General features: G+C 35.9%; 1 protein-coding gene across 3 annotated transcripts in view; it reads left to right on the forward strand.

Annotated features, from left to right (window-relative positions):
• The window catches only part of LOC126825385 (sodium- and chloride-dependent glycine transporter 1), a 337,837-nt gene that overhangs the window by 242,031 nt on the left and 77,595 nt on the right, over window positions 1-18,211 (forward strand). For all 3 annotated transcript variants that reach the window (XR_007681937.2, XM_050555001.2, XM_050555002.2), the window contains 2 exons: window positions 1,069-1,193; window positions 18,056-18,168. Coding sequence is in view for 2 of the 3 variants with exons in the window: in XM_050555001.2 (XP_050410958.1) it covers window positions 1,069-1,193; window positions 18,056-18,168 (238 nt within the window). In the remaining variant the exon portion in view is untranslated. The remainder of the gene's footprint in view (window positions 1-1,068; window positions 1,194-18,055; window positions 18,169-18,211) is intronic.

Raw genomic sequence — 18,211 nt, forward strand, 5'->3', positions numbered from 1 at the left:
TAGAGCATTTAGGTTTAGACTACTTTTTATACGCCCACATTGAAATGTGGCGTATATTGTCGTCGCCCCCGTCCGTCCGGCAGTCTGGCGTCCACAATTGCTTGTGGACGCTCTAGGGGCTAAAGTTAATATCTGATTGACTTTAAATTTATACACAGTGTTTAAGGTCATGAGACGAAGAAGCCTATTGATTTTCAGCGATTTCCGATAATTACTGCCAGAGTTATGGCCCTTGATCACTTTGAAAAATCTTGTGGACGCTCTAGAGGCTAAAGTTAATATCCGATTGACTTTAAATTTATACACAGTGTTTAAGGTCATAAGACGAAGAAGCCTATTGATTTTCAGCGATTTCCAATAATTACTGCCATAGTTATAGCCCTTGATCACTTTGAAAAATCTTGTGGATGGACCTTTCACCCCGAATATCTCGAAAACGCCCCAACGGCGGACTGATTACCACTCAGCATCGTATTCTATGCAAAATTTTACTCTAGAAAAGTAGGGTCTGGTTTTGTGCCCATTTGATGGATCTCCCCTCCCCCTTGCCTCCTCCCCCTCCCCCCTCCCCCACCCCCCTTCGCGCTGAGCCTCTGGTCTAATTGCTGTCTGTTTTACTTTCTCAATGTCATCAAGAGTTATCTTATTTACTATTGTACATGTAAGCCAATGATCTTTTACCCCAAGAACTCATGATGTGTTAAAAGACAAATGTCAATTGGCAAAGTTGCTTTGTTGAAATGTATATCAATAAGTTGTGTTGTTTGTAACGACCTAAACATTAACGGCATTGTGTAATTTTGTAATGACACTTGTATATTGCATCTTTGGTATTGGGTGTTTTCTATGATGTATGATAACGCTTTCAACATACATTTAGTTTTGGTCCTTGAATCCCGCCATAATGAACAACAATATTTAAAATAATTTCAATCAGATTGGTAGGAAATGGTTGTAAAGTGTAGTAAACTCTAGCTTAAATACGTACAATTTTGTTTCGTCATTTGATGTACTCTTTAAATTTTTCAGTATTATATATTTATTTGTTTGTAATTTTGTATTTTTCAGAGATGCTCTGATTGTTTCGATAAGTAATATAAGTACAAGTATATTTGCTGGTTTTGTTATATTCTCTATTGTTGGTTATCTAGCTCAAGAACTTGACATGCCAGTAGATAAAGTTGTTGCACACGGTTAGTTTTACTATATAATTCAATCTGATTAAAACACAGATCCTATTTCATTTTGTTTTTTATAATTTAAAATTTCATTTACTTGTCTTCACTACACTAAGACCTGGAAAAGTTGTTATATTACCTGCGTTCTGCTTGATGTGAGGGATTATCCAATGATATGGTCTGTTGCAGTGAGTTTGTGGTGTGCGATGCACGAAACTGTGGGTATCCTACTAGAAACATCAACGGTGATTGGTTAATCAAATGTTTGACATCATAGGGTCAAAAGCCGCTCATATGATTCTGACGCGACCTCCCACTACAACTGGTCAGATCTTTTATGTAGTAGATGCCATCGAAGTATAGAAAAACGAAAAGAAATATAGATCCATATTTCAATCAGATTGCATATATAATTATTCATTTGTTTTAATCTTTTTTTTTGGTTGGGGGGGGGCATTGTAAGTGGCTTTGACTACTAAAGACCCCTACACGCAAGCTAATTATTAAAATAAAATTGAACCATGTGTTAGTCCTAAAGTGACTTAGTTTATGTCGAGTGGATGTTAAACCCATTTCTCTATAATCTTTTGTACAGGTAAACAACCAACATTTGTCAGCAATAGGATATTTTTATAGGGGCTTGCATAGTTTTGGCGTATATAGTCATCACCCTGCCTGTCAGTCGGTGCGTCTGTGAACTATTGGCTTGTGAACACGATAGGGGCTAAAGTTTTTGACCGATTGTTTTCAAATTTGGTGTGAAGCATTATGGTCTTGAAAGGATAAACCCCTTCAGCGATCTGTGATTTCCTAGTGAACACAAAAGAGGCTATAATTTTTATACGCCCACATTTTCATGTGGACTTATTTTCTCATATATTGTAGTTGCCCCTGTCCGTGTGTCCGTTCACATTTGTTTGTGGACAACTCTACAGGTCGGATTTTGCCGAAATTTGAACTACTGTTCTATCTCCCAAAGATCTTGGTTCTTTTCAACATTGGCAAGTATTGGACCGTAACTGCATGGATTATGGCCCCTGATTGTACGGAAAATCATGTTTTTAGCTTGTGGACTCTAGAGGTCACAATTTTCATCTGATATTGATGGAACTTGAAATACATGTTTATAACCTAAAGATCTTGGTTCCTTTCGATATTCGCGCATATCGGATAGTAACTTACGAAAAATCACATTTTTGGCTTGTGGTCCCTCTAGAGGTCACAATTATTATCCGATCTAAAAAAAACCATTTAAATATATCATCTGTTGAGTTCGAATTTCGTAAAAATCAGACCAAAAATGGCCGCCCCTCTAAAGCAAATAGTGTAAACATATGGTGTATCAGGGTTGTGGACCCTCTAGAGATCACAATTTTGGTCCAATTTTTATTATATGCAATATTTAAGTTAGTGAAACGAAGAAGCCTATTGAATTTCAACAATTTCCGTTTATTACGTCTAGATTTATGGCCCTTGTTTCACTTTATTGATCCTTGTGAACACTTTAATAACAACAGTTATCATCCGATCTGTTTGAAATTGATATCGTCAGTGAAGTATCAAAAGGGTGTATCTCGGGAAATTATTCAAATACACATTTTTAAATTCTCCCAATTAATATGCACATATCTGTCTAAGCTGTGTGTCTCTACGCCAATTAGAACTGTTCTGGGTATCATGTGTCCAAATGTTGTATCTTGATTTGTGGAAATTTTGAAATGCAAAAGGTTCTATTTCTTAATCTTTAGAAATTCTTAGATACACCCTTCTGACACTTCACCAATGATATGCATCATTTAAATTAGTGAAACTAAGAAGCCAATTGAATTTCAGCAATTTCCGTTAATTACGCCGTAAGTTATGGCCCTTGTTTCACTTTGTTGTTCCTTGTGAACGTTTGAACGACAAAAGTTATCATCCGATCTGTATAAAAATTTATATGCATTATTTGAATTAGTAAAACGAAAAAGCCTTTTGAATTTCAACAATTTCAGTAGATTACTTCCAGAGTTGAGACCCTTGTTTCAGTTTGTAGAACCTTGTAAACCCTCAAACGACAAAATTTATAATCTGATCTGTATGGAACTGTCTTTGTAAAGGCCCCCAATTACCTTCAAAGGAATAAATATGCGACAAACCTTGTCGACCGCTCAGACGATTTAGCTGCTGTGGTTCTTTTCAATATTCGGGCATATTGGATCGTAACTTCCTGAACATCAGCCTCACTGTTGGCATAGTTATATCCCAAAAATCTTGGTTCCTTTCGATAATTGCGCACATCCGAACGTAACTTCCTGGATTATGGCCCCTTTTTGTTCGAAAAATTGCACTTGTTCGTAAAACTCTGACCAAAACTACTAGACCAAATGGCCGCTCTTTTTATACACCCACATTTTCATGTGGACGTATATTGTTGTCGCCCCTGTCCGACCGTCCGTTCACTATTTGTTTGTGAACACTCTACAGGTCACAATTCTTATCCAATATTGATGAAATTTGAAATATAGGTTTATCTCCAAAAGATCTCGTTCCTTTTGATATTGACATGTATCTGATCGAAACTTCAGAGGTCACAATTATTATTCAATTTAAAAAAACATTTGAATATATCACCGTTACACAGTAATGTTTGTTGACTTCGAATTTCATGAAAATCGGGCCAAAACTGCTGGAGAAAATGACTGCCCTACGTACGCAAATAGTGTAAACATCTGGTAAACCAAGGTTCTGGACCCTCTAGAGGTCACAATTTTGATCCGATTTTGATGAAAGTTGAAATATATGTTTATGACCCAAAGATCTTGGTTGTTTTCAATATTTCCGCGTATCAGATTGTATCTTCTTGAATTATGGCCCTTGAATGTACAAAAAATCACGTTTTTAGCTTGCGGTCCATGTAGAGGTCACAATTTTTATATGATTTAAAAAAAACTTGTGAATATATCACCATTACACACTAAGATCTGGTTCCTTTTGATAATCGCGTATATCAGAATGTAACTTCCTGGGTTATGGCTCCTGATTGTTTGAAAAATTGCGTTTTTAGCATTCAGATTCTGTAGAGGTCACAATTTTTTTTTCCGATTTTAAAAACCATTTAAATATATCACCATTCCACCATTACGAAGGTTGAATTTGAAATTCAGGAAAATCGAAATGAAACTGCCCGACAAAATGGCCGCAATTTGTAAGCAAATTGTGTAAAAGTATGCTACGGAGGTTGTGGACCCTCTAGAGGTCACAATTTTTATCCAATTATGATGAAACTTAAAACATATCTTTATATCCCAAAGATCTCAGTCCCTTTTGATATTTGGGCATTTCAGACCATAGAGGGCACATAAGGGTTAACCCTTTCAGTGCGAAGCTTGTGGTACGGTATAATGCTATTGCATTCCACATGTAAAACAAGCTGTATATTTTTAATCAAAGGGTATTTGTGGATCAAATTCCATGAAAAAACATTGTTGCAGAAAAAAACGGACATAATTTACAAAAAAAATATTACGTAATCAGGTCACGTGACCTGGCGGCCATCTTGAATTTTCAGAATTTAGTTACTCATGTGACAGATGTGATATTTGGTTGTATAGAATATGAAGAGACCAATATTGTCTATATTTTAGCCAAATTTGGTGAAAATATATTGAAAAATAACTGAGTTATAAAGATTTTCCTAAACAGACACGAAAAGTCAAATTTTATTAAAAATCACAATGTGGTCAAGAAAAATTTGCATATTGCACACCACAGGTAATAAGTGATATATTATTAATAATCAAAGGGAATTTTAGTATTATATTCTATGAAAAACATTCTGGTGGAGATAATGGGACCACATTTGCAAAATAATATTACATGCTCTGGTCATGTGACCTGGCAGCCATCTTGGATTTTCAGAATTTACGCACTCTAATCTAATTTTCCCGAAGTATTTAACATAATCATGAAACAGATGTGATATTTTGTTGTATCGAACATGAAGGCACCAATATTGTGTATATTTTAGTTAGATTTGGTGAAAATATATTGAAAAATAACCGAGTTCTAAAGATTTTCTCAAATAGTCATGAAAAGTCAAAATTTTGTTAAAAATCACAATGTGGTCAAGAAAAATATGCATATTGCACACTGCAGGTAAAACAAGATACATATTAATATTCAATTGGAAATTTAGATTATATTCTATGAAAAACATTTGCTGATTACACTATTTTGCTTGAATACACTATTTTGCCTATAACGTTTTTTAGGACTTCGAATTCTGTCTTATGGTTTGGATTGTTCGTACTTGGTTTTATTTTATTGATGATGTTTTGTCAAGAAAACAGGGATTCTTCAGACAATGATGGAGTAGATTCTGACTTCTCAATAATGGATTTCCATTAGATGAATGTGGCAAGCTAGGCCACATGTTATGCACTGCACCGAGGTGTATCGGCACATACATGTTAATGTATATAGGATGTGGGCAGGCAAGACAGGACAGCCACATAAATGCTGAACAGCCAACAGTCCCTCTCGTGGTCATGGCCATAAACTCAATCCATGAGTCTGGACGGAAACTGAAAAGGGTAATTTTGTTCCAAGTAATATAGAGCTAGGCGTTACTAAAACTGTCACCCACAGACTGTTGATTAAAAAAAAATTCAGACCGGAACTGGATACACGGGGCAAAACTGGTCCGGTGTCCACAAATGCTTGTGGACTGTCTAGAGGTCAAAGTTAAGAATGCGTTTGCGAGAGAACCATGCAGGGACCGGCACATGGTGGGTGACCGATTTTCACCATTTTATGTGTATGATGGGTAACCCCTCCAAACCCCACTGCCACAATTTTAGATCAATCGAACCATTTTCAGCACGTAGAAAAAAAATTGAAATTTTAAGGCCAAAAAAAGCCAAAAAATCATCATTTTCAGGCCACTTTTCAATTATTTCGTACAACTAAACTACGGCGAGTAGATTAATGAAACTTTATAGCGTAGCAGATATGGTTAGTGAGTATACATTCTGAAAGTTTGATGGATTTTCATGGAGCGGTTTTTGGTATAGGGACTTATTGCTACAAGGTTCCAAAATAGCTCAATTTATGTATGTCATTTTTTTCTATCTATATCTCACCCACTGCGGGTTTAAGTATTTTTTTGGAATGCTGACTGAAAAGGCAATGATCTATAGTATTAAGATCAAGAAAAAAATTGGGTGGCACTCGACCCGTTTAGTAGTAAATAATTTGCAGAAAAACTAATTGCGTGATAAACGAGGCTATCAACATGTCTACAATGTAAACAATACTGTTTGGAGACGAACAATGCTTTCACCCTTTTTAATACCTTAAATCACTGTCCAAAGTTTTAGGGAAGACCCCAGATTAAACGAAAGACTTTACTTAGGAGCGATTTGATTGAACGGTAAGAATAAAGCACATTCCCTCAAAAACGTAAGTATCAGAAGTCAATCCAGCAATGGCCAGAGCGGCATTTCTCTGGCTATTGCTTCAGGAATATGCTTTTATAGTTTCTTTCTGATAACTGGCTACTAAACCGCATTTTATTTGTGCAAAAGACGGGAAAATGAACAGCTGATTTCATCCGCAATCTTCGAGGCTGGAGTGCAAATCTAACTTCGGCCTGACCAATAATAATAATAATAATATTAATGTGTACATTTATATAGCGCATGTAGTAGACATGACCATTCATAAAAAATAATTTTAAAAAAATAAAAAATCAATAGACAATTTATGGGAAATATTTGAATTTAGGTTTTTTTTTTTTTTAAAATGACGTTTTTTTAACTCTAAAATGGCCATAGCTGGTTCTCCGTAACTACAAGGTTGGTGACCCTCATATTTCATTTGGGGTATACGGGGTACCCAATGACCAAATCTGCAAAGTTTGGTCAAAATCGCTCGACACCGCTTGTGCCGGTTTTTTTTTAAATTTTACATGATTCTTTCGCGAACTCATTCTTAATATCCGATTGACTTTAAATTTATACACAGTGTTTAAGGTCATGAGACGAAGAAGCCTATTGATTTTCAGCGATTTCCAATAAATACTGCCAGAGTTATGGCCCTTGATCACTTTGAAAAATCTTGTGGACGCTCTAGAGGCTAAAGTTAATATCCGATTGACTTTAAATTTATACACAGTGTTGAAGGTCATGAGACGAAGAAGACTATTGATTTTCAGCAATTTCCGATAATTACTGCCAGAGTTCTGGCCCTTGATCACTTCAAAAAATCTTGTGGACGCTCTAGAGGTCAAAGTTAATATCCGATTGACTTTAAATTTATACACAGTGTTTGAGGTCATGAGACGAAGAATCCTATTGATTTTCAACGATTTTCGATAATTACTGCCTGCGTTATGGTCCTTGATCACTTAAAAAAAAATCTTGTGGACGCTCTAGAGGTCAAAGTTAATATCCGATTGACTTTAAATTTATACACAGTGTTTAAGGTAATGAGACGAAGAAGCCTATTGATTTTTAGCGATTTCCAATAAATACTGCCAGAGTTATGGCCCTTAATCACTTTGAAAAATCTTGTGAACGCTCTAGAGGTCAAAGTTAATATCCGATTGACTTTAAATTTATACACAGTGTTTAAGGTCATGAGACGAAGAAGCCTATTTATTTTCAGCAATTTTGGATAATTACTGCCAGAGTTATGGCCCTTGATCACTTCAAAAAATCTTGTGGACACTCTAGAGGTCAAAGTTAATATCCGATTGACTTTAAATTTATACAGTGTTTAAGATCATGAGACGAAGAAGCCTATTGATTTCCAGTGATTTCCGATAATTTTTGCCAGAGTTATGGCTCTTGATCACTTTGAAAAATCTTGTCGACGCTCTAGAGGCTAAAGTTAATATCCGATTGACTTCAGATTGATACACAGAGTTTAAGGTCTTGAGATGAACAAGTATATTGATTTTCTATGAATCTTTATGACTTGAACAGCTAAAGTTTCGTATACTAAACGTTACCATGGGGCAGAACTTTATAAAAAAACAAACAAATTCTAATGGTTTTCTGAAAATTGTGAGCAGCTCCATCAAAACCAGGCTCTTGCATCAAAAAATGAAAAATGAGATGTTTCTATTATTGGGTATGGTATATTGTAAGCTTCACAAAACTGCAAAAATTTTGTTGATACCTTGAAAATTGACTGAGAAATGACACTTTTTGTGATGACAACCGGAGCTTTTTTTCCACAGTGTATTTTCAGAAAAATGACTGAAAATTACCCTCTAACTTTCACCAAAAGTCCTTAGCAACAATTAGAATAACTAGTTCAGTCTTCTAGGAAACATGCCTGGCTGATGTGTCTACAACAAAAAGCATGGGTGACAACCTCCAGTATCGTGTAGTAACCATGGTAACGAACCCGACCTTGCCCCAAAAAATAAAAAATCCATGATTTCTGAAAATGGAACCAAACGGATTGTAGAATGGTAAATCTGGCACTGACAATTTGCCTTAGATTAAGAAATGAACTATAAAAGGGGATAACAAACATCTGATTTAGTTGAAGCCTCCCTCACCATGCTCGGGTGTGACGAAGGCTGGCGTTATGTAGGGTCCAGGATGCTGAATTGGGAAAAACAACACCAGATCGATGATTTCAATTTTATTTTACAACATATGAAAATCTGATTACAATTGAATTAATAACCCATTAAGTAATTATCAGAAATCATTAGAATGTGATCAATTGACCTTTCCGTCAGAGACCTGTAGCTCCTCCCACTTTTTATAATGACGTCACCTTAGACAATATTGATGCGCCTTAGACATTAACAAGCATGGCGATGGTTGAACGACGTTCAATCTTGTGCCAATCTTTTGGACTTTCCCGCTAAATTTTTGGAATATTTTTGAAAGAAAAGTGAAGTGTTAGTTTGAAGTAAAGAAGCAGTGCCCCGGGTACTATAATGAAGGATATTTTCCTGACACGAACCTGTTTTAGGCGATTGACAGATCAAGCATCAATGTGTCACTGAAGTCTGAACTGGCAAGAGATAGAACGAGAAACCATATTTATTTCGTTTAAAGGAAGTAACAGACTAACATTGTTGCTGCCAGACTGGGTAAGCAAATTCTATTTGTTTATTATCACTTATGTCGGTAAATGTAAGCATGGTTGAGTGAATAAAAGTGAGTGAAGCGTAATGAGGAAGGGGGAGGGGCATATACAACGTATGCCATTCTGCGGTCCTAAAACTTTTAATATTTAAATTAATAAGGATCATCATAGTTGTTTAGCATAGTCTGGTCTGGATTTTATATAAATTTAGAGAACACCAAGGTTGACTATATGTACTTCTGTAGATTACAAGGCCTATAAGGCCTAGTAGGCCATCCTAAACACAAAGTTACTTTACTGTCGTGACTTTTAATAGTAATACTAATTACATAGTGAAATACCAAAACTTTAGGCAGCGAATATACACGTTTTATAACTGGTTCAGTTGCATGTCTATAATAGGCTAGGCCACCCCATATTATGTTCCTTTCAACTAGTAAGATAGAGAAAACATGCCGAGATTTTCTTTTTATCATGATGATTTAATTTGTAGGATGTGAGGCTAATGCTCCCTTGCTGTCGGGCATGTGATTGAACTCCCTACACTGTCAAATGGCGGGGTTCAGTTTTTCACCATGTACATCACTAACACAACAATGAAGAAACGCGACGACTAAGAGGTGACAAGAATGATCGTGTTGCATTAATCCGCATCAACATTAACAACACAATTTGATATTTCATGAAAGAATACACTTCAAGATAGTAGATACCGGTAAGTAATATTGTTTATTTAAAAATACATGTACAGTGTTTAAGCTAAATCTAAATGACTAGATATTATTATGCAAACAGTTTTACAATGTATGTTCTGAACCAAAAAGCGACAGACCTTGCAGAGAGTGAAATCACATAAAATATTATGTAATCTACGCCTTTATAGTATATGACACGTCCTCTGCTAACATCCGCCATTTGGTATTTTTTTTCTTCTTCAGGAATGTAGCTGTAAAAGAATAAAGAAGTAATAAGCTTAAAGACTGATGATAAAATGTAATAATGTGGTGTGTCTATATAGGCCTAAAGTGAATTTTACATATTTTTGAAGTAATATTTACAAGATGTAAGCTTATCCATTGAAATTGCAGTATGATTCCACTTAAATGACACCAGCATCAAAAATCAAAACATGCTATTTCATATCAGAGTTTTTCAATGAACCTCACCAAATTTGTGACATGAAATTAAATGATGAATATTTAGGCCTACCCTGAAATTTCGCCTTGATATGACTAGCAGGACAAAACAACAAATTTTCAGTGGAAAAATTTATTTGGAAAGAATAGGCCAAGCCAAGTAACATGAAGAATGGGAGTAACACTTTTCTATCTTTGTATGATCTGTATTAATGTCCTTTTAATTTAATAATAAAATTATTATTAGTTAACAAGCTGGCATATTTACCTGTCAACAATTTGTCTGTCTTTTTATTGCTGAGCCGAATATGGTTCTGGATTATTATCCCGCGCCGAATGAAGTTAGGGAGGGATATTGAAATGGGGTTCGTCCGTCCGATTTCGTTTCCGGAGCATATCTCATAAACCGTTCAAGATATCTTTCTGAAACTTTGCACACATATCAACCTATTACAGTAGTTGTGCCTTTTGCTATTTAGGAATTTCTTGGATTTATATTTTTTTGTGTTTCCATGGAAACAAAAATGACTTAGTTTTTGGTGTACACTTTTGTTTCCGAAGCATATCTCATAAACCGTTCAAGATATCTTTTTGAAACTTTGCACACACATCAACCTATATTACAGTAGTTGTGCCTTTTGCTATTTAGGAATTTCTGGGATTTATATTTTTTGTGTTTCCATGGAACAAATTTGACTTAGTTTTTGGTGTATAATTTTGTTTCCGGAGCATATCTCATAAACCGTTCAAGATATCTTTCTGAAACTTTGCACAGACATCAACCTATTACAGTAGTTGTGCCTTTTGCTATTTAGGAATTTCTGAGATTTATATTTTTTGTGTTTCCATGGAAACAAATTTGACTTAGTTTTTGGTGTATAATTTTGTTTCCGGAGCATATCTCATAAACCGTTCAAGATATCTTTCTGACACTTTGCACACACATCAACCTATTACAGTAGTTGTGCCTTTTGCTATTTAGGAATTTCTGGGATTTATATTTTTTGTGTTTCCATGGAAACAAATTTAACTTATTTTTTGGTGTACAATTTGGTTTCCGGAGCATATCTCATAAACCGTTCAAGATATCTTTCTGAAACTTTGCACACACATCAACCTATTACAGTAGTTGTGCCTTTTGCTATTTAGGAATTTCTGGGATTTATATTTTTTGTGTTTCCATGGAAACAAAAATGACTTAGTTTTTGGTGTACAATTTTGTTTCCGAAGCATATCTCATAAACCGTTCAAGATATCTTTCTGAAACTTTGCACACACATCAACCTATATTACAGTAGTTGTGCCTTTTGCTATTTAGGAATTTCTGGGATTTATATTTTTTGTGTTTCCATGGAAACAAATTTGACTTAGTTTTTGGTGTATAATTTTGTTTCCGGAGCATATCTCATAAACCGTTCAAGATATCTTTCTGAAACTTTGTACACACATCAACCTATTACAGTAGTTGTGCCTTTTGCTATTTAGGAATTTCTGAGATTTATATTTTTTGTGTTTCCATGGAAACAAATTTGACTTAGTTTTTGGTGTACAATTTTGTTTTGGAGCATATCTCATAAATCGTTCAAGATATCTTCATGGCACTTATTTTGAATTTCTCAGAATTGATAATTTTATGTGTTTCCATGGCAACACATTTGACTGTTCAAGATACCTTTAAAATAATTTTACCCATTATTTTATTTTCTGAAATCCAGCCTTCCGTTCTGATTTTGTTTCTGGAGCATATTTTATTATCTGTTCAAGAAATCTTTTTGAAACTTTGTACAAACATTAACCTATTATAGTATTTTATTTTCTGATGTATAAGTTTATTGTTTAACATACAGCAGCTAATTGAGGTAGGCAAAGGTTGTTGTGCAAACCTTACAGGGAGTAGCGACCCTGCCTTGCCGAGCTACTGTGATCAGAGTATGAAATTCTGTGAATTGATATTCCATGTGTCGGAATATGAGATTTGTCTAAAGCTCCAGTTCCCTCCATTTGCAAAATATCTCTATTTTCTATGTAGTCATGTCTAATTTATAAAACCAGAGCTTAAACATGCATTATGCAAGAGCAAAATCTGCTTATTACAAGTCTTTCTTTAGTCCTGAAATGTTATCTAAATTATCAATTAGACATTAATTAACTTATCCAGACCATAATAAAGTCTCGATGTCAAGGCTAGCCTTCGATGTTGGCTGGATTAGATTCCTATAAGCCGCTAACGGCTGTTGATAATTAAATCAGAAAAATTGGATAATCAAGACTATGCTGTTTATAAAGTGATTTTAGTAATGATGACCGAGACTATGCAAAAATTTCACCTGCTTCTTTCTCGGCTCATAGTGGATCAATTTGACTGAAATTTTCAGCAAATTACCGTTACACTATCTAGTTTTTAACTATTATAGCGAGAACTGCCAATTGCTTAGGGTAAGCAGAGATAAGCAATTTGATTGGTTGATGCTTTGGGACACGATAACTTTAGTTCTAATTAAGTGAGAGTGATGAAACGTGGTGTCTGTTTTCATTACATCAATACCTTGACTAAGTTCGATAATGAGCATTTTTTGCTCAAGGTAAGCAGAGTGATAAGCAATTTGATTGGCCAAGACTTTGGAACACAATAACGCTTCTTCTAATTGAGGTAAAATGTTCAAACTTGGTGTAGGTGTTTATTAGGTCAATGCCTTGAAGGAGTGTGAGTGCTTAGGGTAAGTAGAGATAAGCAATTTAATTGGTTGATGCATTGGGACACGATAACTTTAGTTCGAATTAAGTGAGAGAGAGATGGGGTTTAACATCCACTCGACACAAACTATTTCAATAATTCGCTTGCGCGTAGGGGTCTTTAGCGGTGGGAGGAAACCGGAAGACCAAGAGACCCTACTCCTTGTCACGTACAACCGGGGAATTGAAACCCCGCCAGTTGACTTAATGACAGACCGTATGATACAACGCAGCACGCACGTGCTATCCATTCAGCCATCCAACCCTCCTCCAATTAAGTGAGAGTGATGAAACTTGGTATATAGTTTCATTACATCAATACCTTGACTAAGTTCGATATTGAACATTTTCTACTCAGGGTAAGCAATTGATTGGCCGAGACTTTGGAACACAATAACTCTCCTTCTTATTGAGCTAGAATGTTCAAACTTGGTGTAGATGTTTATGAGGTGAATGCCTTGATAGAGTGCGAAGATGTTCTAATTAAGTGAGAGTGATTAAACTTGGTGAATTGTTTCCTTACATCAATACCTTGAATAAGTTCGATGACGAGAATTGTCTGCTTAGGCTAAGGAGCAATGAGCATTTTGATTGGTCAAGATTTAGGAACATAACAACTCTGCTTCTAATTGAGGTAGAATGTTTAAACTTGATGTAGATGTTCATCTTAACTGAGTTCAATGATTAACATATCAAACTAAAGCTAAGCATAGATAAGTAATTTCCTTGGTCGATGCTTTGGGACAAGATAACTTTGATTCTATCTGATAGATAGTGATGAAACTTAGTGTATAGTTGATAATCAGTTTGATTGCTCGATACTTTTGAAAAAAATAGATGTGCGATTAATTAATGTGTCATCTATTTATTTGGGGATTTCGGCGGGGGACATCAGCCTCACTGTTGGCTTGTTGTTAATATTTTGTCTGTAAATACTCTACAGGTTCCAATTATTAACACGATGACTGCCGACTACGAGTATACTGGTAGTCATGGTTTCCGCGCCTGTGCCGCTACGAGTATACTCGTAGAAAACATTATTGACTTCGTATATTAATATAAATCCCCGGCAATGGTGATGAACTGTATTATATGATGCGGCACTGAAAAAGAACGTTTGCTGGAGGTCTCAGGTTATGATGTAGGGCTAACTTGGCCAATTACAGACGGCAGACTGAGTGTGACATTGCAATACAAATACCTATTAGAATAACTCAATTTTTATTTGTTTGACCAACTTGATTTTTGTCTATACAAATGAACTGATGCCAGTACAATCATTACAATTGTCCAGTAGTCACAATTTAGATCCTACTGATTTCAATGATAGTCTTTGAAACATTGACCAAAAACAAAGAGCGGGCTTGACATTACATTCCGCACAGTAGAATCATGTCTCCTTGCGTACTTTCTTTGCGGTACAGACTCTGCAAGGCTTAGTTGGGTGGGTTTTTTTCTCGGTTGGTGGGATATAATCTAAGTAGTGTAGAGGTCTAGCATCTCTCTGATGACCAGGTGCATCTTGGATCTCTTCAGGGCCAGCTAGTCGTTGTAGCTTCTCCAGGGTATCTTCTCCGATGAGATGCTTGACAATGGCGTCTCTCATCTGCAACATTGTCTTCTTTTCTCTGTTGTTATCATTGTACAGTATCATTGAATTCAGTATGGTGATCTCTAGGACGTGCAACCCGAGCTTCTTGTACCAACGTATTGTTTTCCTCAATCCGCTGTAGTATGACAGCATTTGGTCCGACCTGTCAATTCCAGACATCCCTTGGTTATAATCACGCACCAGGTTTGGATTTAGAGATTCCTTGCCATGGCGATTCTGCACTTGAATCATCTCAATGCGATGCATATTAGAAATGGTCAAGACATCTCGTTTATCTTTCCACTTGCAGACTACTACACAGCCGGATCTTTTTCAAATGTGTTCTCCTTTCTTCAGCTTCTTATTGATGACATCTGTGGGATTCTCTTTCCTGTCCTGTCTCAGTGTTCCACAGATGTAGGTTTTTCGTGTTTTAAGTTTCTTGGTCAGAGACACCGAATTGTAGAAATTATCAGTAAAGACAACATTTTCTTTTGTCAAGGTAACCCTGCAGAAGCTTCATCACTATCGCTAGTCTGGCCAAGATTTTCAGGATCCGCTGTTGCTGTTCCATCGTATACCTGCACACGAAGTACAAGTCCTCGTGATTCGCACAGCTCATAGAGCTTGATGCCGTATTTATGTTTCTTGTTTTTTATATATTGGCGGAAAACAAGACACCCTCTCCATAACACCATAGACTCATCAATGGCAAGTTCATTTCCTGGATAATAGATCCTTTCCATGGTGTTGTTGAATGCATCCAAAATAATGTTATTATGATAGGTGTACAGCCTATTGGTGTACAGCTATATAACAAAATACATGTAATTAACAATGAACGGATATCGCAAATTACATACACATACATGTACACATGCATACATATACAATAAGCCTACATATACATATACGTACACACATACACACATATACATATTATTTTTCAAGCTTTTCGATGAAGGAAATGTGTGTAACTTGTTGTTTTACTGACCTTGTGGAGTCACTAGACGAAATTGTGGGGTCTCCCGTATCTTCAGAGTCTTGAGTTTGCACCACCAGCCCCGTCATCAATGTCATTATTTTCGCTATCCTCTGAATCTGGGTCTGAAGGGTCATAACTACCACTACTATCATCAGATACATGATCTGCAGTATCGCTATCCATGAGCATTTTCACCGAGCATGCGAGCCTTGAGCCCGCCATTTTCACTGAGCATGCGCGACCTTGGAAGCTTACTAATATCGAAAGCCATCAATAACACGAAAAGAAATAGTACCGATAATATAGCTATTCAATGTTAGTATCTCGGCATCTCGTGGAAATCGGCATTGGCCAGTGCCACACTACGAGTCGTATGTCGGCATCCGGTAAAAATGGCCATTAGCCAGTGCCGCACTACGAGTCGTATGCTGGCATATGAGTTAATACCGGAAATGGTCGGCACTTCAAACAGGGGTCGGCAGCGAACGTGTTAACAGATTTTGTTCAATTTCGGCATGATCCATCATAGGGTTGTAGTTATTTATATTGGTTCATTTCCACCCCCTAGGGGCAGAGCCACCGCCAATTTTTGTGTTTTTTGTCTACAGACTGGAATTCTGAATGGATCATCTTGGAACTTGGCATATTTATTCCATATACCATAAGGACAGCAACTATTTATTTTGGCAAAACAAACCCATCGCCAAGCCTTCTTTACCTCTTGTCATCTTGCAGTCGATGCAAGAGGGGGCAACTGCTTATTAAACACAAGCCTTAACTTAGTTTCTCACATTTATGGCCACTAATATAATGTCTAACATCGTTTAACTTTTTTTATAATAAAGGTATTTTACAATTACATTGACAGTTTAATCACTCACCAAACAGCATCCGGAACTCCATGAATGATCAAATGTATTTGATATTCATGTCCATGAATCCCGTGCAATTTTCGCGCCAAAGTTTAACCTCATTTACTACGCCAGTAGTGCATGGAACCGTACATGGTAATAAGATTCCCAGCGTTGATTTGCTGAGAAATGAGGGTGATCTATTGTTATGCATAGTCATCGGAAAATTCCATATTCGCTGTGAATTTCAAAAGTTGTTCTTTGTGTATAGAAATGGTTATTATTTTTATATATAGCTAATAATGAATATATCGACAAATGACTGGCACCTTGTATTTCTGTACTTACAGAGAATAGTTTGTGATATCAAGTATTACGGGGTTATCCAAATTACTGGTAAATGCGTTAATTGCTTGGTTCATGTCTAATCCATAACAATGTAAGACAATAATTTGGTGATTATGATCAGGCCAGTCACATGGTAATTGGACCGTCACTAGAAGCTTGTCAACTGGTGGTGTGTATTGATAGTGCTAGATTGTACACACAGTGAGATATTGTATAGATAATGTTTATACTATGTGTAGTGCCTGTGATGTCACCAGCCAATCAACCGGATTAAGGTCGTAATTGAAAAATTGAAAAGCGTTTTGGCATATCGGATACTTAAAGCGAGAATTTCATATTTTCTAAGAAAGTCAAAACATAATTATTTCTATGTCTTTTGCTCAATAGGTTATCAACTCACTATTATACGATCATGGGCATTATTTCCCACCCTTAAAAATCATTGACAGAGGAAATAATAACACGATTACCTCCCTTGTTTTCATATCACCTCCATGGAATAGCTATGATCAAACGTTTGAATTTGAAGCTGAAAATGATATTTTTGCCAATTTCTCAGCTGGCAATAGTGAATTATAGGATTAACAGGATTATTCTTTAACAAGGTAGGACTGTTTATGGATACCATCTATTTTAAGGCTTTATTTTAAAAAAATTTTAAAAATATAACTTAAAAATATGAAATTGTAGCTTTAATTGTTAACAGCAGAATTAATTTTAATCAGATTGTTGTGAACATGCCGTAAAGTGGATATAGTAACCACTGGCTATACGTACATGAAATTTAGATTTTTTGCCTTGTTTGGTCTTAAAGATCTAATGTTTTCTGATAATTACTTCATGGGTTACTACTCATGTGTTGTAAATGTTCACATTACTGACAAAAGAAGAAAATATGTGACAACACTTGTTGACTGCCTGAACGATTTAGCTGCTGTGGATGTATGTTTCGTTGTCTTGTTCTCTGTCCATCTCTTGCTAAATATGGGCGTATATTGCTTGGCAACCGCTTGGGTTTTTTTTTTCTGCTATACCTTCTGGGTTCTGACCACTTGACATTGTACTAGTATAAAAGAATGAAAATTTTCTATACTGGAACAATCAGAAATAATTTGTGTTATTTTTATAACTATTTATAGGTCCAGGTTTAGCATTTGTTGTATTTCCTGATGTTGTAACAAGATTACCTATATCCCCTTTATGGTCTTTTCTCTTCTTCTTTATGTTGATTACATTGGGTATGGGTAGTGAGGTATGTATATTTACATTCTTTTTTATACGCCCACATTGAAATG

This window comes from Patella vulgata, chromosome 6 (assembly GCF_932274485.2).
Source record: "Patella vulgata chromosome 6, xgPatVulg1.2, whole genome shotgun sequence".
Taxonomy (NCBI): Eukaryota; Metazoa; Mollusca; class Gastropoda; family Patellidae; genus Patella; species Patella vulgata.